The sequence below is a fragment of the Rhea pennata genome, unplaced genomic scaffold, assembly GCF_028389875.1.
Source record: "Rhea pennata isolate bPtePen1 unplaced genomic scaffold, bPtePen1.pri scaffold_169, whole genome shotgun sequence".
In the NCBI taxonomy this organism is placed as follows: Eukaryota; Metazoa; Chordata; class Aves; order Rheiformes; family Rheidae; genus Rhea; species Rhea pennata.
The window spans coordinates 1-22333 of record NW_026907638.1 but is presented as its reverse complement, the minus strand read 5'-3'; the positions used below and the strand labels follow the sequence as shown (position 1 = coordinate 22333).

Sequence of the window (22333 nt, the reverse complement as noted above, 5' to 3'; positions counted from 1 at the left end):
TGTAGGGCCGCTATAATGGGTGCGTAGGAACTCTACAGGGGTTGTAGCCCCCGTATAGGGGGTTGTATATATGAGGGTGGGGTATAGGGGCTATAGGGGGTTAAAGGGAGGAACGGGGTGTTTGTGGGGGGGACCTATAGGAGGTGCCCAGGGGCTCTGTGGGAGCTATAGCACAGCTACGGCGGGTGGCAGGGAACGTACGAGGGACGTATAGGGCCTATAGGGACTCAGAGGGAACTCGTAGGACTTACGGGGGGTTGTGGAGCCTATAGAGGGTGACGGGGCCTATAGAGGGGCCGTGGCTCACGCGGCATCATGCTTGTGGGAGAGCTATGGGGGTCTAGAGAAGGGCTGCAGGGACGTATGGGGGGCAGAGAGGGGACGTATGGAGGCTGTAGGCGCCTACGGGAAGAAAACCCGGGGGTTGGCAGGAGCCTATAGGGAAGTTACTGGGGGCCTATAGGAGTTCAGGCGGCCTATAGCGGCTTTCGGAGCGGCAGGAGGGGGCTGCGGGGGGCTATAGAACCCCTATAGGGGCTCTAGGGAGTTATGGGGGGAGGTTGCTGAGGGTTATAGAGCCCCTCTAGGAGGTATGGGGGGGCTATAGGGGGTTGCGGGGTACTGTAGAGCGGCAGGAGGAACAGGGAGGTCTATAGGGCCGTGGGGCCTATAGGGCTGGTTGCTAGGGGCCGTTGCTAGGGCGCCGCCTGCTGCCCGGCGGCCCCTTTAAGCCCGCCCACCCCCCCCCCGCACACTCTGCCCTCACCCAAGATGGCGGCGCTGGCTTCGGCGGCTCCGCCCCTGCCCGCCTTCCCCCTCCCCGCCCGGCCATGCAAGGCGCTCGCCCATTGGCCCCCGCCGGCGGCGCCCGGCAGCAAGGCGCGCGCCCATTGGCGGTCCGCGGCGGGGCCGTTCGGGCGGGCGGTGGAGCGGCGGCGAGAGGCGCGGGGGGACGTTGGGGGCCGCGGGGGGCAGCTGAGGGGGCAGCTGTGGGGCTGAAGGGGCAGTGTGGGGCATGGGGAGCAGTAGAGGGGGCAGTTGTGGGGCTGAAGGGGCAGTGTGGGGCATGGGGAGCAGTTGAGGGGGCAGTTGTGGGGCAGAACGGGCAGTGTGAGGCATGGGGAGCAGTTGAGGGGGCAGATGTGGGGCTGAGAGGGCAGTGTGGGACATGGGGAGCAGTTGAGGGGCAGCTGTGGGGCAGAACGGGGCAGTGTGAGGCATGGGGAGCAGTAGAGGGGGCAGTTGTGGGGCTGAGGGGGCCGTTGGGGGGCAATGGGGGAACCTGTGGGGGGGTGTTTTGAGGTCGGTCGAGGGCTCTCAGGGTCCAATAGGGGCTTGGGGCTGGCATCAGCCGGAGCCTTCCCATGAGCCTCTGGGGCTGGTGTCAACTGGAGCCTCCCATGAGCCTCTGGGGTTGGTGTCAGTCGGAACCTTCCCATGAGCCTCCGGGGTTAAGTGTCAATCGGAACCTTCCCATGAGCCTCTGGGGCTGGTGTCAATCAGAACCTTCCCATGAGCCTCTGGGGCTGGTGTCAATCGGAACCTTCCCATGAGCCTCTGGGTCAGTCGAAGCCCCCTCCCCCCCCCCAAGCTTTACTTGAAGACTTGCTGCCCGAGTCGTGATGTCACTCGGGGGGGGGCGATGAGGTCACCGCTGAGCTGTGACGTCACAGCCTTGCGGGGGGGGCGCGCGTGCCTGCCACGTGGGGGCGGGACTACATCTCCCAGCACGCCCCGCGGCCGAGCCGCCGCTCCCCACAGAGCTCCGCGCCCCGAGTCTCGCGAGACTCCCGCGGCTCTCGCGAGACCTCGGCGAGGGGGCGGGGCCCGGCGCCACGCTCCTCCCGCCGCCATCTTTCTTGTCCCCCTCCTCCCGCCCCCCTCCCCCACCATGCCGTTCCCGCGCGGGAGCGCCCGCTCCCGGCATGCCCCTCGGCCCCGCCTCCCGCTCGGCTCTCGCGAGACTTGGCGGCCGTTCGCCCGCCCGCCCTTTCTTTAGCCTCCTCAAGTCTCGCGAGAACTCCCGCCCCCACCCGCCCGCGCGCTTCCCCCTCCCCCCGCGGGACTCCCCCCCTCTTCTCGCGAGACTTCCCCCGCCGCGCCTCCGTTTCCCATCCCCCTCCGCGCCGCGCTCTCGCGAGATCTCCGCCCGCCGCTGCCGCTCCCTCCTCCCCCCCACCCCGGATTATCCTCTCGCGAGACCTCCCGGCCCCGCGGGGCGGGGCGGGGCGGGGCGGGCAGGGGGCGGCGCCTCCCGCCCCTCTCGCGAGAGCGCCGGGCCGCGGCGGCCGCCGCCGCCATTTTGCTGCTCGCCCTGGCGCCGCGGACTCCATTTCCCGTGAGCCCCTCTCGGCGGCGGCGGCGGTGGCGGCGGGGCCTGGCGCGGGGAAGGGGCGGGGGGGGGAGGGGGGAAACGGGGACGGCGGCGGGAGCGGGAGGCGGCGGCGGCCGCTCCGGGGCGGCGTGTGAGTGAGTGAACGAGCGAGCGACTGACTGACTGGGGGAAGGCGGTGAGCGAGGTAGCGCGGCGGCCGCCATTTTGCGGCGGCAGCGGCGGCGGCGGCGGCCGGGCCGGGCCGGGCGGCGGATGGCGGCGGATCGGCGGCGGAGGCGGCGGCGGCGCCGCGGCTGAGGCCGAGGCCCGGGCCGAGGCGGCGGCGGAGGCGGGAGCGGCCAAGCGCCTCCCCTCGCCCTCCCCCCCCCCGCTCCCTCACTCCCCCCCCCCTCCCCCGCTTCCCCTCCCGCCCAGGTAAGATGGCGGCGCGGACGCGGCCCCGCGCGCTTCCCCCCCCCCCCCCCCCCTCGTTCCCCCTCCCCCCTCCCCCCCGCGGCGGGAAACGGCGGGAAAGGGCCGCGCGCCGCCGCCCCCCCCCCGGCCCCGCCCGCCGCTTCCCCGCGCGTGAGGGCCCCGGTGAGGGGGCGCCCCGCGGGGGGGGGGGGGAAGGGGCTGGTGTGGGGCAGCCCTCGGGGGGGGGGGGGTTTGTGAGGGGGCTCCGGTGTGGGGCAGCCCCCGGGGGGATGGGGTGGGGGCTCCGGTGTGGGGCAGGCCCAAGGTGTCTGTGTGCGTGTGGGGGGGGGGGGCTCTGGTGTGGGGCAGGCCCAAGGTGTCTGTGTGTGTGGGGGGGGGGGCTCCGGTGTGGGGCAGCCCCCCCGGGGTGTGTGCTTGTGTGTGTGGGGGGCTCCGGTGTGGGGCAGGCCCCCCCCAGGGTGTGGGGGACCCGGTGTGGGGCAGGCCCCGGTGTGTGTGTCCTGGGGGGGGGGGGGGGGGGGGCTCCGGTGTGGGGCAGCCCCGGGGCTGGGGGACCCGGTGTGGGGCAGGCCCAGGGTGAGTGTGTGTGTGTGAGGGGGCTCCGGTGTGGGGCAGCTCCCCCCTCCCCGCAGTGTATGTGCGGGGGTCCTGGGGTGGGGGCTCCGGTGTGGGGCAGGCCCAGGGTGTCGGTGTGTGTGTGTGTGAGTGGGGGCTCCGGTGTGGGGCAGCCCCCCAGGGTGTATGTGTGTGGGGGGGCTCTGGTGTGGGGCAGCCCCGGGGCTGGGGGGGGTGGGGTGGGGGACCCGGTGTGGGGAAGGCCCAGGGTGTCTGTGTGTGTGAGGGGGGGCTCCGGTGTGGGGCAGCCCCCGCTGTGTGTGTGGGGGGGCTCCGGTGTGTATGTGTGTGGGGGGGCTCCGGTGTGGGGCAGGCCCAGGGGATGTGTGTGTGTGTGGGGGGGAGGACCCGGTGTGGGGCACTCCCAGGGGATGTGTGTGTGTGGGGGGGGGAGGACCCGGTGTGGGGCACTCCCCCCCGGGGTGTGTGTGTGGGGGGGGGGACCCGGTGTGGGGCACTCCCCCCCGGGGTGTGTGTGTGTGGGGGGGGGACCCGGTGTGGGGCACTCCCCCCCGGGGGTGTGTGTGTGGGGGGACCCGGTGTGGGGCAGCCCCCCAGAGGTGTGTGTGTGTGTGGGGGGGACCCGGTGTGGGGCAGCCCCCCAGAGGTGTGTGTGTGGGGGGGAGGACCCGGTGTGGGGCACTCTCCCCCGGGGGTGTGTGTGTGGGGGGGGACCCGGTGTGGGGCAGCCCCCCAGAGGTGTGTGTGTGTGTGGGGGGGACCCGGTGTGGGGCAGCCCCCCAGAGGTGTGTGTGTGGGGGGGAGGACCCGGTGTGGGGCACTCTCCCCCGGGGGTGTGTGTGTGGGGGGACCCGGTGTGGGGCAGCCCCCCAGAGGTGTGTGTGTGTGGGGGAGGACCCGGTGTGGGGCAGCCCCCCAGAGGTGTGTGTGTGTGGGGGAGGACCCGGTGTGGGGCAGCCCCCCAGAGGTGTGTGTGTGGGGGGGGGCAGGACCCGGTGTGGGGCAGCCCCCCTAGAGGTGTGTGTGTGTGTGGGGGAGGACCCGGTGTGGGGCAGCCCCCCAGAGGTGTGTGTGTGGGGGGGGCAGGACCCGGTGTGGGGCAGCCCCCCTAGAGGTGTGTGTGTGGGGGGGGGAGGACCCGGTGTGGGGCAGCCCCCCAGAGGTGTGTGTGTGTGGGGGGAGGACCCGGTGTGGGGCAGCCCCCCAGAGGTGTGTGTGTGTGGGGGAGGACCCGGTGTGGGGCAGCCCCCCTAGAGGTGTGTGTGTGGGGGGGGGGAGGACCCGGTGTGGGGCAGCCTGCAGCTCTCTTCCAGGGTGTGCGTGTGTGTTGGGGGGGGGGCTAGAGTGTGGGGTGAAAGAGCCCCAGGATCGGGGTGGGGGTGTGTGGGTGCCCCCAATGTGGGGGTTGGGGGGTCCTGGTGGGTGTCAGGGTGCCCCAGTGTGGGGGTCAGGGGGTCCCTAATGGGGGGGGGGCAGTCGGGGTGCCCTGAGGGGGGACTGGGAGGTCGTGGGGGGGGTCAGGGTGCCCCCAATGTGGAGGTCAGGGGGTCCCCAATGGGGGGGCGGTCAGGGTGCCCTGAGGGGGGACTGGGAGGTCGCGGTAGGGGTCAGGGTGCCCCCAATGTGGAGGTCAGGGGGTCCCCAATCAGGGGGGCGGTCAGGGTGCCCTGGGGGGGCACTGGGAGGTCGCGGTAGGGGTCAGGGTGCCCCCAATGTGGAGGTCAGGGGGTCCCCAATGGGGGGGCGGTCAGGGTGCCCAGGGGGGGCACTGGGAGGTCGCGGTAGGGGTCAGGGTGCCCCCAATGTGGAGGTCAGGGGGTCCCCAATCAGGGGGGCGGTCAGGGTGCCCTGGGGGGGCACTGGGAGGTCGCGGTAGGGGTCAGGGTGCCCCCCAATGTGGAGGTCAGGGGGTCCCCAATGAGGGGGGCGGTCAGGGTGCCCTGGGGGGGGCACTGGGAGGTCGCGGTAGGGGGTCAGGGTGCCCCCAATGTGGAGGTCAAGGGGTCCCCAATGGGGGGGCGGTCAGGGTGCCCTGGGGGGGGGACACTGGGAGGTCACAGCGGGGGTCAGGGATCCCCAATGGGGGAGGCCTGGAAGGGTCAGGGTGCCCTGAGGGGGGGACTGGGAGGTCGTGGGGGGGTCAGGGGATCCCCAATGGGGGGGGGCAATAGGGTGCCCTGGGGGGGGGTCGCAGTGGGGGTCAGGGGTGCCCCTGATGTGGGAGTCGGGGGTCCCCAATTGGGGGGGTGGTCAGGGTGCCCTGGGGGGGCACTGGGAGGTCGTTGGGGGGGGTTCAGGGTGCCCCCATCGTGAGGATCAGGGGGTCCCCAATGAGGGGGGGGCGGTCAGGGTGCCCTGGGGGGGCACTGGGAGGTCGTTGGGGGGGGTCAGGGTGCCCCCATCGTGAGGATCAGGGGGTCCCCCAATGAGGGGGGCGGTCAGGGTGCCCTGGGGGGGCACTGGGAGGTCGTTGGGGGGGGGGTCAGGGTGCCCCCATCGTGAGGATCAGGGGGTCCCCGATCAGGGGGGCGGTCAGGGTGCCCTGGGGGGGCACTGGGAGGTCGTGGGGGGGGGGTCAGGGTGCCCCCATCGTGAGGATCAGGGGGTCCCCAATCGGGGGGGCGGTCAGGGTGCCCTGGGGGGGGCACTGGGAGGTCGTTGGGGGGGGTCAGGGTGCCCCCCATCGTGAGGATCAGGGGGTCCCCAATGAGGGGGGCGGTCCAGGGTGCCCTGGGGGGGGCACTGGGAGGTCGTTGGGGGGGGGGGTCAGGGTGCCCCCATCGTGAGGATCAGGGGGTCCCCGATCAGGGGGGCGGTCAGGGTGCCCTGGGGGGGGCACTGGGAGGTCGTTGGGGGGGGGGGTCAGGGTGCCCCCATCGTGAGGATCAGGGGGTCCCCAATGAGGGGGGCGGTCAGGGTGCCCGGGGGGGGCACTGGGAGGGTCGTTGGGGGGGGTCAGGGTGCCCCCATCGTGAGGATCAGGGGGGTCCCCAATGAGGGGGGGCGGTCAGGGTGCCCAGGGGGGGGCACTGGGAGGTCGTTGGGGGGGGGTCAGGGTGCCCCCATCGTGAGGATCAGGGGGTCCCCAATGAGGGGGGCGGTCAGGGTGCCCTGGGGGGGGCACTGGGAGGTCGTTGGGGGGGGGTCAGGGTGCCCTCATCGTGAGGATCAGGGGGTCCCCGATCAGGGGGGGCGGTCAGGGTGCCCTGGGGGGGCACTGGGAGGTCGTTGGGGGGGGGTCAGGGTGCCCCCATCGTGAGGATCAGGGGGGTCCCCGATCAGGGGGGCGGTCAGGGTGCCCTGGGGGGGCACTGGGAGGTCGTGGGGGGGTCAGGGTGCCCTCATCGTGAGGATCAGGGGGTCCCCGATCAGGGGGGCGGTCAGGGTGCCCTGGGGGGGCACTGGGAGGTCGTGGGGGGGTCAGGGTGCCCCCGATGTGGGGGCAATAGGGCGCCCTGAGGGGCGGGGAATCAAAGGGGTCACGGTGGGCGTCAGGGTGCCCCAGGATAGGGCAGGTGTTGGGGGGGGCGGGGCCAAGGGTGCCTGGGGGGTGTTGAGGGGTCCTGAGGGGGGGGTCAGGGTGCCCTGGGGGGTGGGTGAGGAGGTCGGGGTGGGGGTCAGGGTGCCCCCAGCGTGCAGCAAAGACACGGTCTGGGTGTTTTTTTGGTGGGGGGTGTGCTGGCAAACAGGTCAGGGGTCAGAGAGCACCACGGGGTCAAAAGGGCAGCCCCCCTCCCCCAGGAGGCATTTTGGCACCCGTGGGTGCCCCCCACCCACCTCCCCCCCAAATCTTTGCTCCCCCCCCTCCGCAGCAGCGCCCTTCGCCGCGCCGCCACCGTGGAAGTGGAGTGCGAGGAGGAGGAGGAGGGCCCAGCGCACGCAGGTAGGGGCTGGGCACCCGGCGCGGGGGGTGGGGTGGGGTGGGGGGCACCCATAGGTGCTGAGCCGTCTCCAACCCCCCCCCCCCCCACTCGCCCCCCAGGCGGTTCGGCGACCGGCGGCCCGGAGCGCAGGCTGGGCCGCCAGGGCACCCAGGAGCTGGACGGCTCGTCCCGGCGGGCGCCCGAGCAGGATGAGGCCGCCCCGCAGCCCGTCCCGGCGGGGCCGCCCCGCGCCGGAGCCGGTGCCGGTGCCGGAGCCGGTGCCGGAGCCGGTGCCGGAGCCGCCGCCAGCGCCCACCCGCCGCCGCCGCCGCCGCAGCAGCACCCCGAGGTGAGACCGCCCGCCGGCGGCGGTGCCACCGCCGCCAACAGCCCGCCGGCACCGCCGTCAGCACCGCCGCCGGCACCGCCGCTCAGCGCCATGACGGGCAGCGAGCCCGTGTCACCCGCCTCGGCCGGCTCCCCCCCGGCCCCCGCCGCCAACAACGCCGCCACCACCACCAACACCGCCGCAACCGCCGCCACCAACACCGCCACCAACACCCCGCCGGAGCCGCCCAGCCTCTGGGACAAGACCCACGCCGAGATCGCCGAGCAGGCCAAGCACGTGAGTCGGGGCGGCGGTTTTGGGGCGATTCGGGGCGGTTTTGGGGCGTTTGCGGCAGTGAAAACTGGCGCCGCAATGGCCGAGTGCGTGAGTCCTGGCGGTGGAACAGCAGTTTTGGGGCGATTCAGGGCGGTTTTGGGGCAATCCAGGGCAGTATTGGGGCGTTTGTGGCGGTGAAAACCGGCACCGTGACGGCCGAGCGCGTGAGTCGGGGCTGCAGGATGATGGTTTTGGGGTGAATCGGGGCAGATTTGGGGTGAATCGGGGCAGTTTTGGGGCATTTGTGGCGGTGAAAACCGGCGCCGCGACGGCCAAGCGTGTGAGTCGGGGCAGCGGGACGGCGGTTTTGGGGCGAATCGGGGCGGTTTTGGGGCGTTTGCGGCGGTGGAAACCGGCGCCGCGACGGCCGAGCGCGTGAGTCGGGGCGGCGGGACGGCGGTTTTGGGGTGAATCGTGGCGGTTTTGGGGCCGTCGCAGTAGTGAAAACCAGTGCCGTGATGGCCGAGTGCGTGAGTCGGGGCAGCGGGACGGCGGTTTTGGGGCAAACGTTGGGGATTTTGGGAATTGGGGTGGTTTTGGGGCGTTTGCGGCGGTGAAAACCGGCGCCGTGACGGCCGAGCGCGTGAGTCAGGGCGGTGGTTTTGGGTCGAATGTTGGGGATTTTGGGTCCTTCTGCCCCCCGGCACGAGGCTGGTGGGGAAACGGGGCCGCACAAACAGCCCACGAGCGCCTTGGCGGGCGCCGTTTTGGGGTGAATTGTGGTGGTTTTTGGTCCCTACCACTCTTGGGGTCAGACGGGCGCTGAGCAGCCTGCGAGTCCGTTGTTGGGCGCCGTTTTGGGCCGAGTTGAGGTGGTTTTGGGTCCTTGTCACCGTTGGCATGAGGCTGGTGGGGAGATGGGGCTGCTGAAGCAGCTTGCGAGCGGGACTGGAAGGGGTTTTGGGGCAAATGTTGGGGATTTTGGGTCCTTGTCACCGTTGTCACGAGGCTGGTGGGGAGACGGCGCGGCAGAAACAGCCCGTGAGCGGGACCGGGAGGCGTTTTGGGGCGAACGCTGGGGATTTTGGGTCCTTCCGCCTCCCCGGCGCGAGGCTGGTGGGGGAAACGGGGGAGCAGAAGCAGCTTGCGAGCGGGACCGGAAGGGGTTTTGGGGCGAACGCTGGGGATTTTGGGTCCTTCCGCCTCCCTGGCGCGAGGCTGGTGGGGAAACGGGGCAGCAGAAGCAGTTTGCAAGCGGAACCGGAAGGGGTTTTGGGGCGAACGCTGGGGATTTTGGGTCCTTCCGCCTCCCCGGCGCGAGGCTGGTGGGGGAAACGGGGGAGCAGAAGCAGCTTGCGAGCGGGACCGGAAGGGGTTTTGGGGCGAACGCTGGGGATTTTGGGTCCTTCCGCCTCCCTGGCGCGAGGCTGGTGGGGGAAACGGGGAAGCAGAAGCAGCTTGCGAGCGGGACCAGAAGGGGTTTTGGGGCGAGCGCTGGGGATTTTGGGTCCTTCCGCCTCCCCGGCGCGAGGCTGGTGGGGAAACGGGGTAGCAGAAACAGCCCGCGAGCACCTTGGCGGGCCCCGTTTTGGGGTGAATCGTGGTGGTTTTGGGTCCCTGCTGCTCTCGGGGCCAGACGGGCGCCGAGCAGCCCACGAACGCGTCGTTGGGCGCCGTTTTGGGCCGAGTTGAGGTGGTTTTGGGTCCTTGTCACTGTTGTCACGAGACTGGTGGGGAGACGGCGCGGCAGAAAACAGCCCGTGAGCGGGACCGGGAGGCGTTTTGGGGCGAACACTGGGGATTTTGGGTCCTTCCGCCTCCCCGGCGCGAGACTGGTGGGGGAAACGGGGGAGCAGAAGCAGCTTGCGAGCGGGACCGGGAGGGGTTTTGGGGCGAACGCTGGGGATTTTGGGTCCTTCCGCCTCCCCGGCGCGAGGCTGGTGGGGAAACGGGGCAGCAGAAGCAGCTTGCGAGCGGGACCGGGAGGGGTTTTGGGGCGAACGCTGGGGATTTTGGGTCCTTCCGCCGCCCCGGCGCGGGGCTGGTGGGGGAAACGGGGGAGCAGAAGCAGCTTGCGAGCGGGACTGGGAGGGGTTTTGGGGCGAACGCTGGGGATTTTGGGTCCTTCCGCCTCCCTGGCGCGAGGCTGGTGGGGGAAACGGGGCAGCAGAAGCAGCTTGCGAGCGGGACCGGAAGGGGTTTTGGGGCGAACGCTGGGGATTTTGGGTCCTTCCGCCTCCCCGGTGCGAGGCTGGTGGGGAAACGGGGTAGCAGAAACAGCCCGCGAGCACCTTGGCGGGCCCCGTTTTGGGGTGAATCGTGGTGGTTTTGGGTCCCTGCTGCTCTCGGGGCCAGACGGGCGCCGAGCAGCCCACGAACGCGTCGTTGGGCGCCGTTTTGGGCCGAGTTGAGGTGGTTTTGGTCCTTGTCACCGTTGTCACGAGACTGGTGGGGAGACGGCGCGGCAGAAACAGCCCGTGAGCAGGACCGGGAGGCGTTTTGGGGCGAACACTGGGATTTTGGGTCCTTCCGCCTCCCCGGCGCGAGGCTGGTGGGGGAAACGGGGGAGCAGAAGCAGCTTGCGAGCGGGACCGGAAGGGGTTTTGGGGCGAACGCTGGGGATTTTGGGTCCTTCCGCCTCCCTGGCGCGAGGCTGGTGGGGAAACGGGGGAGCAGAAGCAGCTTGCGAGCGGGACCGGAAGGGGTTTTGGGGCGAACGCTGGGGATTTTGGGTCCTTCCGCCTCCCCGGCGCGAGGCTGGTGCGGGAAAGGGGAGCGCTCGGCGAGCGGGGCCGACGCGGGCGGCTCGCCGCAGGAGGCCGAGGTGCAGAACCGCGTCGCCGAGATGAAGAAGGAAGGCTTCTGGTCGCTCAAGCGCCTCGCCAAGGTGCCCGAGCCGGCGCGCCCCAAGGTGCACTGGGACTACCTGTGCGAGGAGATGCAGTGGCTGGCGGCCGACTTCGCCCAGGAGCGCCGCTGGAAGCGCGGCGTCGCCCGCAAGGTTGGGGATGGGGGGCTTTACGCCCACCCACGGCACCCCCTGGGTGGGGGCGGGGCGGATGTGGGTGCTCCGGGGTGGTTCGAGGCATCTGGGGGGGCGGATGTGGGTGCTAGGGGGTGGTTCGGGGCATTTGGGGGAGTGGATGTGGGTGCTCCGGGGTGGTTCGAGGCATCTGGGGGGGCGGATGTGGGTGCTAGGGTGTGGTTCGGGGTGTCTGGGGGGTGCATGTGGGTGTCGAGGGGGTGGATGTGGGTGCTCCGGGGTGGTTTGGGGTGTCTGGGGGGTGCATGTGGGTGTTAGGGGGTGGTTCGGGGTGTCTGGGGGGCGGATGTGGGTGCTCGGGGGTGGATGTGGGTGCTAGGGGGTGGTTTGGGGTGTCTGGGGGGCGGATGTGGGTGCTCGGGGGTGGATGTGGGTGCTAGGGGGTGGTTTGGGGTGTCTGGGGGGCGGATGTGGGTGCTAGAGGGTGGTTTGGGGTGTCTGGGGGGTGCACGTGGGTGCTTGGGTGGGGGGTTTTGGGGTGTCAGGGGGGCAGATGTGGGTGCTGGGGGCAGCAGGACTGGGTGGTAGGGGGGCAAGTTTGGGTGCCAGGAGGCGCTGGAGGGGGCAGTGTGAGGCCACCCCCCACCCCTGGGTGCCCCCCCTGCCCGCCTGCCCCACATCCGGTGCCCCCCACCCAAGTCCTTCCCCAGCTGCTTCCCCCCCCCCCCCCCAGTTGGTTTCATGTCCGGTTCCCCCCGCGGGTGCCGCCCCCAATCCCCCCCACCCCCACCCGTGGGTGCCCCCCACCCGTGGCTGCCCCCCCCCGCCCACCCTCCATTTGGTGCCCCCCGCCCAAGTCCTTCCCCAGCTGCCCCCCCTCCCCCCCACAGTTGGTTTCACGTCCGGTTCCCCCCCACCCCCGTGGGTGCTGCCCCCCCACCCGTGGGTGCCCCCCACCCATGGGTGCCCCCCCCCCCCCCCGCAGGTGGTGCGCATGGTGCTGCGGCACCACGAGGAGCAGCGGCAGCGGGAGGAGCGGGCCAAGCGGGAGGAGCAGGCCAAGCTGCGCCGCGTCGCCGCCTCCATCGCCCGCGAGGTCAAGCACTTCTGGAGCAACGTCGAGAAGGTGCCCCCCGCCCCCCACCCCCCCCCCCCACCCCGGGGTGGCTACCGACCCCCCCCGGGTGGCTACTGACCCCCCTTCCCCCCGCTCTGCCTGCCTACGGGCACCCTCGGGTGCCGCATCGCTCCTCTTGGCTTCTTCCGCTGCATCGTGTGCCACCCCCCACCCAGGTGGCCACTATCTACCCCCCCCCCCGGCGTGGCTACTGACTTTCCCCAGGTGGCCACCAACTCTTCTTCCCCATAGAAGGCCACCGACCCCCCCCCCCTCCCCCAAGTGGCTCCCAGCCCCCCGTAGGCAGCTCCCACCCCCCCCCATAGCTGGGTACCCCCCCCCCCAAGTGGCTCCCAGCCCCCCCAGGCAGCTCCCGCCCCCCATAGCTGGGTACCCCCCCCTCCAAGTGGCTCCCAGCCCCCCCAGGCAGCTCCCGCCCCCCATAGCTGGGTACCCCCCCCTCCAAGTGGCTCCCAGCCCCCCCAGGCAGCTCCCGCCCCCCATAGCTGGGTACCCCCCTTCCAAGTGACTCCCAGCCCCCCGTAGGCAGCTCCCCCCCCCCCCCCCCGTAGCTGGGTACCCCCCCTCTCCAAGTGGCTCCCAGCCCCCCCAGGCAGCTCCCGCCCCCCATAGCTGGGTACCCCCCTTCCAAGTGACTCCCAGCCCCCCGTAGGCAGCTCCCCCCCCCCCGTAGCTGGGTACCCCCCCTCTCCAAGTGGCTCCCAGCCCCCCCCCCAGGCAGCTCCCAACCGCCCCCCCCACCATAGCTGGGTACCCCCCCCCAAGTGGCTCCCGATTCCCTTCCCTCCCCCCCCCCCCCGGCAGCTGCTGACCCCCCCCCCCGAGGCTGCTCCCAATCCCTCCCCCCATAGATGAGTACCAACCCCTCTCGCCGAGGCTACTCCCACCGTCCTGCCCTACCCCCCCCCCCCCGGTGGGCTTCCCCCCCCCCCGCCGGCAGCTGCTGACCCCCCCCCCGAGGCTGCTCCCAAACCCTCCCCCCATAGATGAGTACCAACCCCTCTCCCCGAGGCTACTCCCACTGTCCTGCCCTACCCCCCCCCCCCGGTGGGCTTCCCCCCCCCCGCCGGCAGCTGCTGACCCCCCCCCGCCCGCGTGGGGCGCAGGTGGTGCAGTTCAAGCAGCAGTCGCGGCTGGAGGAGCAGCGGAAGAAGGCGCTGGACCTGCAGCTCGACTTCATCGTGGGCCAGACCGAGAAGTACTCGGACCTGCTGAGCCGCAGCCTCAACGCCCCCCGCGCCCCCCCCGGGCGGCCCCCCCGGCCCGACGACGAAGGTGCGCCCCTCGCCGCCGTTGGGGGGGGGGGGGAACAGGACTAGAGAGCTCCTGTGGCCCTTGGGGGGGCACCTGTGGGTGCTGGCGGGGGTCTATGGAGGTGCTGGGGGGGGCTAGAGAGCTCCCATGGCTCTGGGGGGGGGACACCCGTGGGTGCTGGCAGGGGTGTATGGGGGTGCTGGGGGCAGCTAGAGAGCTCCTGTGGCCCTGACGGGGCACCTGTGGGTGCTGGTGGGGGCCTATGGGGGTGCTGGGGGGGGCTAGAGAGCTCCCGTGGCCCTGGGGGGGGCACCTGTGGGTGCTGGCAGGGGTGTATGGGGGTGCTGGGGGCAGCTAGAGAGCTCCTATGGCCCTGGGGGGGCACCCGTGGGTGCTGGCAGGGGTCTGTGGGGGCTAGAGAGCTCCCATGGCCTTGGGGGGCACCCGTGGGTCCTGGCAGGGGTCTATGGGGGTGCTGGGGGGGAGTAGAGAGCATAGGGAGATCCGTTGTGTGCTGGGAGGGGCTATAGGGGGGATACGGGGGTGCTATGGGGTGCTGGGCATCCGACTAGGAGCTGCGGCGACCGTGGGCGGGGGCACCCATGGGTGCTGACGGGGGCGGGGGGGGCAGGGAGGCGCGGCGGGAGCATCCGCGGGTGTTACGGGGCTGGAGTGGGGGGAATCCGGGATGGTGGGGTGGGGTTGGGGGGACACGGCGGTCCCCCCACCCCACGCCCCCCCCCCCCCCCCCCCCTGTGGGTGCTGCTGGGGCACCCACGGGCGCCGCGGCGCAGACGGCGACTTCCAGCCGCACGACGAGTCGGACGACGAGGCGACGATCGAGGCCGAGGAGCGGCAGGAGGGCAACGACCGCGAGAGCCGCCGGCGCGAGCTCGAGCTGCTCAAGCGCGAGGGGCAGCTGCCCCTCGAGGAGCTGCTGCCCCCCCAGCTGCTGGCCCGCCCCCCGCAGGTACAACCAACCCCGCCCCCGACGGCACCCGCGGGTGCCCCCCGCCGCCACCCTAACCGCCGCCTCACCCCGTCTCTCCCTCCCGGCAGCCGCCCGCCCGCTCGCCGCCGCCGCCGCCTCCTCTTCCTCCTCCTCCTCCGGCCCCGCGCCAACCCTGGACGCCCCGGCAGCGCCGCCCCGGCTCGGCCGCCTGCCGCCGCCGCCGCCGTCGTCACCGCCACCATCGCCACGGTGAGCGTCACCCGCCCGCCCCCGCGGCGTCACCCGCCCCCCTCTGCGGCGTCACCCGCCTGGTGTCACCTGTCTAGCTGGTGTCCTCTCCCCGGTGTTACTGCCCAGCACTGCGTCCCCTCCTGGTGTCACCCCCTCCTGGTGTCACCCCCTCCTGGTGTCACCCCCTCCTGGTGTCACCCTGTTGCTCCTTGTTGCCCTTTTGTGGTGTCCCCCACCTGTACGGTGTCCCCTACCCACCTAGTGTCCTTTTTCTAGTGTTACCACGCAGTGTTGTGTCCCCCTGGTGTTACCTCTCTAGTGTCACCCTGTTGCTCCTTGTCACCCTTCTGCAGTGTCACCTGCCTGTACGGTGTCACCCGCCCACCCGGTGTCCTCTCCCTGGTGTTACTGCCCAACGTTGCGTCCCCCTAGTGTCACCCCTCTAGTGTCACCCTGTTGCTCCTTGTCACCCTTCTGTGGTGTCACCTGTTTGCACAGTGTTACCCGCCCACCTGGTGTCCTGTCCCTGGTGTTACTGCCCAGCGCTGTGTACCCCTGGTGTCACTTCTAGTGTCACCCTGCTACTCCTTGTCACCCTTCTGCAGTGTCCTCTCCGCTGTGTTACGGCCCAGTGCTACCTCCCCCTGGTGTCACCTCTATAGCGTTGCTCTCTGTCACCCGCTTGCCCGGTGTCACCCACCTGGGGTCACCTGCCCCTGTGTTGCTGCCCAGTGCTGTGTCCCTCTGGTGTCACCTTGCTGCTCCTTGTCGCTCTCCTGCAATGTCAGTCGTTCACCCGGTGTGATCTACGTGGTGTCACCCACCCACTTGGTGTTCTCTCCCTGGTGTTACTGCCCAGTGCTGTGTCCTCCTGGTGTCACCCCATAGCGTCACTCTGCCTCTCCTTGTTACTCTTCCCTGGTGTCACCCGCTTGGTGTCACCTTTCCGCCTGGTGTCCGCGCTCTGATGTTACTTCCCAGTGTTGTATTCCTTTGGTCACGTCACTCTGCTGCTCCTTGTCACCCTTTCGTGGTGTTGCCTGCCCGGTGTCACCTCGCTCTGTGTCATCTCTTCCTTGTCACCTTTCACGGTGTCACCTGCCTGCTCTGTGCTTCTGCTCCGCCAGTGTCACCCACCTGGATCCACTCCCTTCCCCAGTGTCACCCTCCCCACACCCGATGTCACCCATCCAGCTTTGCGTCTTCCTCCCGGTGTCACCCGCCTGGTCTCACTCGTCCGCTCCGCCTGCGCCCTTTGGCACCACCTCCCTTGCTGTGTCACCCCTCGCCCGGCATCACCCACCTGCTCTGTGTCCTACACCCCCGGTGTCACCCTCCTACTTGGTGTCGTCACCCTCCCCCCAGCTCTGTATCCTTCGCACGGTGTCACCATCCTGGTGTCACTTCTCCCCGAGTGTCACCTGCCTGCTCCGTGTCACCCGAGCTCCAAGTCACACCCCGCTCAGTGTCACGTACTCCGTGTTCCCCAAAGCCACCTGGTGTCACCCCCAGTAGTGTCACCCCCACTGGTGTCACCCCCAGTAGTGTCACCCAGTTCTGGGTCGGTCCCTCTGCTGTCATCCTCCCTGATTCCATGCTCCATGTACCCCCCCACCCCCGCCCCTTCCCCGGTGTCAACCCGACTCGGCGTCACCGTTCCGGTCCGCGTGTCCCCCCCCCCCCCGCTGTCACCGGGCGTCCCCACGCCGACCCGCCGCCTGTGCCCTACAGCCGAGGACGAGGAGGAGACCATCGCCGCCCAGGAGCGCCTCGAAGGCGACGTGGACCACAAGAAAGAACTCGACGACCTGGCCCGCGAAGGTAGGGGCGGCGCCCGGCCCGCGTGTCCCCGCGCCCGACACGCGTGTCCCCCTCCAACCGCGTGTCCCCGCGCCCGACGCGCCTGTCCCCGAGCACTCCAACAGGTCCCCGCCCCCCCGCCGTGGGCCGGGATTTGGTAGCTGGTGCTCAGAGCAGCGGCTCCGGCGCAACCCGCGGCCGGGCGGCCCCTCCCGGCACCCCGTGCCCGCCGCGGCACGTACCCGGAGCTACAAGCGGGTGACAGCGACGGGTGACAGCGACGAGTGACGGGGTGGGGTGGGGTGGGCGAGACACCGGCGCGTGACGGCCCGCCCGGGCCCCGCCGCAGGGGCGCTGCCCATGGAGGAGCTGCTGGAGAAGTACGCGGGCGCCTTCGCCGACTCCGGGAGCTCCGAGGCCCCCTCCGAGCCCGGCTCCGGCTCTGGCTCCGGCTCGTCCGCCTACGACTCCCCCGAGGACGCCAGCAGCACCCGCTCGGGTAAGCGGCGAGGGGCTGCAGCCACCCCCTGGGTGCTGGGACCATCCCCGGGGGGGTTGGGGCCACCTACGGGTGCTAGAGCTGCCTGTGGTGAGTTGGGACCATCCATTGGTGCTAGAGCTGCCCACGGGTGCTGGAACTACCTGTGGGGGGTTGTGGCCACCCATGGGTGCTAGAGCTGCCTGGGGTGAGTTGGGACCATCCACTGGTGCTAGAGCTGCCCACAGGTGCTGGAACTACCTGTGGGGGGTTGTGGCCACCCATGGGTGCTAGAGCTGCCTGTGGTGAGTTGGGACCGTCCACTGGTGCTAGAGCTGCCCATGGGTGCTGGAACTAGCTGTGGGGCATTGTGGCCACCCATGGGTGCTAGAGCTGCCTGTGATGAGTTGGGACCATCCATTGGTGCTAGAGCTGCCTATGGGTGCTGGAACTAGCTGTGGGGCATTGTGGCCACCCATGGGTGCTAGAGCTGCCTGTGGTGAGTTGGGACCATCCATTGGTGCTAGAGCTGCCCATGGGTGCTGGAACTAGCTGTGGGGGATTGTGGCCACCCATGGGTGCTAGAGCTGCCTGGGGTGAGTTGGGACCATCCACTGGTGCTAGAGCTGCCCATGGGTGCTGGAACTACTGTGGGGGGTTGTGGCCACCCATGGGTGCTAGAGCTGCCTGGGGTGAGTCAGGACCACCCGTGGGTGCTAAAGCCTCTCCTAGATGCTGCTGTCACCCCTGGGTGCTAGAGCCACCCCTGGGTGTGAGGGCCACTTACTGGTGCTGGTGCCACCTCCAAGACTCAGGGCCACCAAGGGATGCTGATGTCACCCCTGGGTCCTAGAGCCACCTCCGAGTGTCACGGCCACCCATGGGTGCTAGAGCCAGAGCTGTGGGTGCCAGAGCCGCCCTCCAAGTGTCGGGGTCACCGCGTGGTGCTGGTGTCACCCCTGGGTGCTAGAGCTCCCTCCACGGGTGCTGAGGCCCTTGGGTGCCGGCCCCGCTCACGGCACCCCTTGCGTGGGCCCCGCAGACTCACCGGCAGCCGAGAGCGACGAGGAGGAGGAGGAGGATGAGGACGAGGAGGAGGAGGAGGAGGACGAAGAAGAGGAGGACGAAGAGGAGGAGGAGGAAGATGAAGAGGAGGAGGAAGAGGAGGAGGAAGAGGAGAGCGAGGAGGAGGCGGCGGCCCCCGGCGCCGAGGAGGACCGCGGGGAGGACTGCGGCGTGGCTTACCTGCTGCAGGGCGACGAAGAACGGGCGGGCGCCCCGCCGCCCCCGGCCGCCGCCCCGACCCCCGCCCCGACCCCCACCCCGGGGCCCAAGGCCGAGATCACCGACATCGCCGCCGCCGCCGAGAGCCTCCAGCCCAAGGGCTACACCCTGGCCACCACCCAGGTGGGCCCCGGCGCCGCCCCCCCCCCCCCACCACCCTCCCCCCCAACCCGCGCGGCCACCTTAGCGCTGACCCCACCACCACCCATAGGTGAAGACTCCCATCCCGCACCTGCTGCGGGGCACCCTGCGCGAGTACCAGCACATCGGCCTCGACTGGCTCGTCACCATGTACGAGAAGAAGCTCAACGGCATCTTGGCCGACGAGATGGGGCTGGGCAAGACCATCCAGACCATCTCCCTGCTGGCCCACCTCGCCTGCGAGAAGGGTGAGGGGCGAGGAGGGGGCGGGGGTGCCAGCCCGCCCGCCGTGGGGTCTGAGCCACCCCCCGGGTGCTCCTGGGGCTTCCCGGGGCTCTCCAGGTGCCTCGGTGGGTGCTGGAGGGTCTTGGCAGGAGGTGTTTGGGTGCTCTGGGGCTTCCCGGGGCTCTCCGGGTGCCTCGGGGGGTGCTGGAGGGTGTCGGTGGGAGGTGTCTGGGTGCTCTGGGGCTTCTCGGGGCTCTCCGGGTGCCTCGGGCGCTGGAGGGTGTCGGTGGGAGGTGTCTGGGTGCTCTGGGGCTTCTCGGGCTCTCCGGGTGCCTCGGTGGGCGCTGGAGGGTGTCGGTGGGAGGTGTCTGGGTGCTCTGGGGCTTCTCGGGGCTCTCCGGGTGCCTCGGGGGTGCTGGAGGGTGTTGGTGGGAGGTGTCTGGGTGCTCTGGGGCTCTCCGGGTGCCTCGGTGGGCGCTGGAGGGTGTCGGTGGGAGGTGTCTGGGTGCTCTGGGGCTTCCCGGGGCTCTCTGGGTGCCTCGGGGGGTGCTGGAGGGTGTCGGTGGGAGGTGTCTGGGTGCTCTGGGGCTTCCCGGGGCTCTCTGGGGGTGCTCGGGGTCCTGGTGGGAGAAGCTGGTGGGCACTTACGGGTGCTCCTGGACTTCTGTGATGTCTTCTCGAGTCTGTTGGGCACTTTGGTGGGTGCTCGGGGTCCTGGTGAGAGATGTCGGAGCACCTTTGGGTGCTCCTGGAGTTCCGTGAGGTCTTCCTGAGTCTGTTGGGCACCTCGGTGGGTGCTGGGGGTCTTGGTGGCAGATGCTGGAGCATCTTTGGGTGCTCCTGGACTTCTGTGATGTCTTCTCGAGTCTGTTGGGTGCCTTGATGGGTGCTCGGGGTCCTGGTGAGAGATGTCGGAGCACCTTTGGGTGCTCCTGGAGTTCCGTGAGGTCTTCCTGAGTCTGTTGGGCACCTCGGTGGGTGCTGGGGGTCTTGGTGGGAGATGCTGGAGCATCTTTGGGTGCTCCTGGAGTTCCATGAGGTCATCGTGAGTCTGCTGGGTGCCTTGGTGGGCGCTCGAGGTCCCGACGGGAGATACCGGGTCACCTTTGGGTGCCCCCTGGAGCTAGACACGCCCACCGAAGCGCTGACGCCCGCCCCCCTCCACCCAACCCCCCCCACCCCACAGGCAGCTGGGGCCCCCACCTCATCATCGTGCCCACCAGCGTCATGCTCAACTGGGAGATGGAGCTCAAGCGCTGGTGCCCCAGCTTCAAGATCCTCACCTACTACGGGGCGCAGAAGGAGCGCAAGCTCAAGCGGCAGGTGAGGGCCCACCCGTGGGTGTCCCCCCACCCCACCCCACCCCACCCGCCGCCTCGCCTCACCCGGACCCCTTGCCCCCGCAGGGCTGGACCAAGCCCAACGCCTTCCACGTGTGCATCACCTCCTACAAGCTGGTGCTGCAGGACCACCAGGCCTTCCGGCGCAAGAACTGGAAGTACCTCATCCTCGACGAGGCCCAGAACATCAAGAACTTCAAGTCGCAGCGGTGGCAGTCGCTGCTCAACTTCAACAGGTTGGGCGCGCGCCACCGCCGCCACCGCCGCCACCCCACACCCTTGGGGAGCGCCCGCCGGCGGAGCTTCACCCGCCCCCTTCTGTGCCGCCCGCAGCCAGCGGCGCCTGTTGCTGACGGGGACGCCGCTGCAGAACAGCCTCATGGAGCTCTGGTCCCTCATGCACTTCCTGATGCCCCACGTCTTCCAGTCGCACCGTGAGTTCAAGGAGTGGTTCTCCAACCCCCTCACCGCATGATCGAGGGTAGCCAGGAGTACAACGAGAGCCTCGTCAAGCGGCTCCACAAGGTGGGCGCTCTCTCCTCGGGGTGCGGCTCCCCGGGCTCACCGTGGTGTCGGGGTGGGGCTCCCTGGGGTCACCGCGGCTCCGGGCTGTAGCTCCATGGAGTCACCCTGGTTGCGGGGTGCAGTTCCTGGAGTCACCGTGACGTCAGGCTGTACTCCTAGAGGTCACAGTGATGTCAGGCTGTAGCTCCATGGAGCCACCCTGGTTGTGGAGTGCAGCTCCCGGGGGTCACCGTGACATCAGCTGTACTCCTGGGCGGTCACTGTGACGTCAGGCTGTAGCTCCACGAGTCCCCCTGGTTGTGGAGTGCAGCTCCCGGGGGTCACCACAATGTTGGGGAGCAGTTTCCAGGGGTCACCGTGATGTCAGGTTGTAGCTCCGGGGGGTCACTATGACATCAGGCTGTAACTCCATGGAGTCACCCTGGTTCTGGAGTGCAGCTCCCAGGAGCCACTGTGACATCAGGCTGTAGCTCCCCAGAGCCACCCTGGTTCTGGAGTGTATCCCCCGGCTGACCGTGACGTCAGGCTGTAGCTCCATGGAGTCCCCCGGTTGTTGAGTGCAGCTCCCCTGGGTCACTGTGATGTCAGGCTGTACTCTCTGCGGTCACCGTGATGTCAGGCTGTAGCTCCGCGGAGTCCCCCTGGTTTTGGAGTGCAGCTCCCAGGGGTCACCATGACGTTGGGGAGCAGCTCCCCGGGGTCACCGTGACGTCAAGCTGTAGCTCCCCGGAGTCCCCCGGTTGTTGAGTGCAGCTCCCCTGGGTCACTGTGATGTCAGGCTGTACTCTCTGCGGTCACCATGATGTCAGGCTGTAGCTCCGCGGAGTCCCCCTGGTTTTGGAGTGCAGCTCCCGGGGGTCACCACGACATTGGGGAGCAGCTCCCCGGGTTCACTGTGACATCAGGCTGTAGCTCCAGGGAGTCACCCTGGTTGTTGAGTGCAGCTCCCAGGGGTCACTGCGATGTTAGGCTGTAGCTCCTAGGGGTCACCATGACGTCAGGCTGTAGCTCCGTGAAGTCACTCTGGTTGTGGAGTGCAGCTCCCCGGGGTCACCGTGACGTCAGGCTGTAGCTCCCCAGTGTTCTCCTGTTTGTGGAGTGCAGCTCCCCGGGGTCACCGTGACGTCAGGCTGTAGCTCCCCAGTGTTCCCCTGGTTGTGGAGTGCAGCTCCCGGGGGTCACCGTGACGTCAGGCTGTAGCTCCGTGGAGTCCCCCTGGTCGTTGAGTGCAACTCCCGGGGTTCACCACGACATTGGGGAGCAGCTCCCTGGGTTCACCGTGACGTCAGGCTGTAGCTCCAGGGAGTCACCCTGGTTGTTGAGTGCAGCTCCCAGGGGTCACTGTGATATCAGGCTGTAGGTCCCAGGGGTTACTGTGATGTCAGGCTGTAGCTCCCTGGAGTCCCCCTGGTTGTGGAGTGCAGCTCCCCGGGGTCACCATGATGTCAAGCTGTAGCTCTGTGGAGTCACTCTGGTTGTTCAGTGCAGCTCCCGGGGGTCACCGTGGCGTCAGGCTGTAGCTCCCCGCAGTCGCTCTGGTTGTGGAGTGCAGCTCCCGGGGGGCACCATGGCGTCAGGCTGTAGCTCCCCGGAGTCGCTCTGGTTGTGGAGTGCAGCTCCCGGGAGTCACCGTGGCGTCAGGCTGTAGCTCCCCGCAGTCGCTCTGGTTGTTGAGTACAGCTCCCAGGGGGTCACCACGACGTCGGGGAGCGGCTCCCCGCGGCCGCCGTGCCGGGGGGCCGCCGAAGCTCTGGTGCTGGTGGTGGTGGTGGTGGTGGGGGGGGGGTGGGGCGCCGCCGCCGCCCCCGTCGTGTGGCGGTCAGGGCGGGGGTCACCCCCCCCCCTCCCCCCCCCCCCACCCCGCGTAGGTGCTGCGGCCGTTCCTGCTGCGCCGGGTGAAGGTGGACGTGGAGAAGCAGATGCCCAAGAAGTACGAGCACGTCATCAAGTGCCGCCTGTCCAAGCGGCAGCGCTACCTCTACGACGACTTCATGGGCCAGGCCAGGTGAGCGGGCCGGGGGGACGCGCCACCGCCGCCGCCGCCGCCGCCGCGTCCCCCCACCCCTCTCCCCCCAGCCCGCCGCCGCCCGCCTCCGGCCCCCCCGCCTCAGCCCTGTCGCCCCCCTTTTTTTTCCCCCCCCCCCCACCTCCTTCCCCCCACCCCCTTTTCCCCCCACCACCACCACCGCA

General features: G+C 70.1%; 1 protein-coding gene across 1 annotated transcript; it reads left to right on the top strand.

Annotated features, from left to right (window-relative positions):
* Positions 1 to 2599: 2599 nt before the first annotated feature.
* SRCAP (Snf2 related CREBBP activator protein) lies at positions 2600 to 22148 on the top strand (the record flags this gene model as incomplete). The annotated part of the gene is given in 17 exon segments (XM_062600949.1): positions 2600 to 2749; positions 7138 to 7208; positions 7308 to 7813; positions 10608 to 10793; positions 11761 to 11901; positions 13020 to 13188; positions 13962 to 14137; positions 14227 to 14368; positions 16082 to 16171; positions 16500 to 16649; positions 17671 to 18035; positions 18124 to 18301; positions 19465 to 19601; positions 19685 to 19854; positions 19952 to 20085; positions 20088 to 20143; positions 22012 to 22148. Coding segments are annotated over 15 exon segments (2417 nt in total), but the record flags the coding sequence as incomplete, so codon positions are not given.
* Between the last annotated feature and the right edge of the window lie 185 nt (positions 22149 to 22333).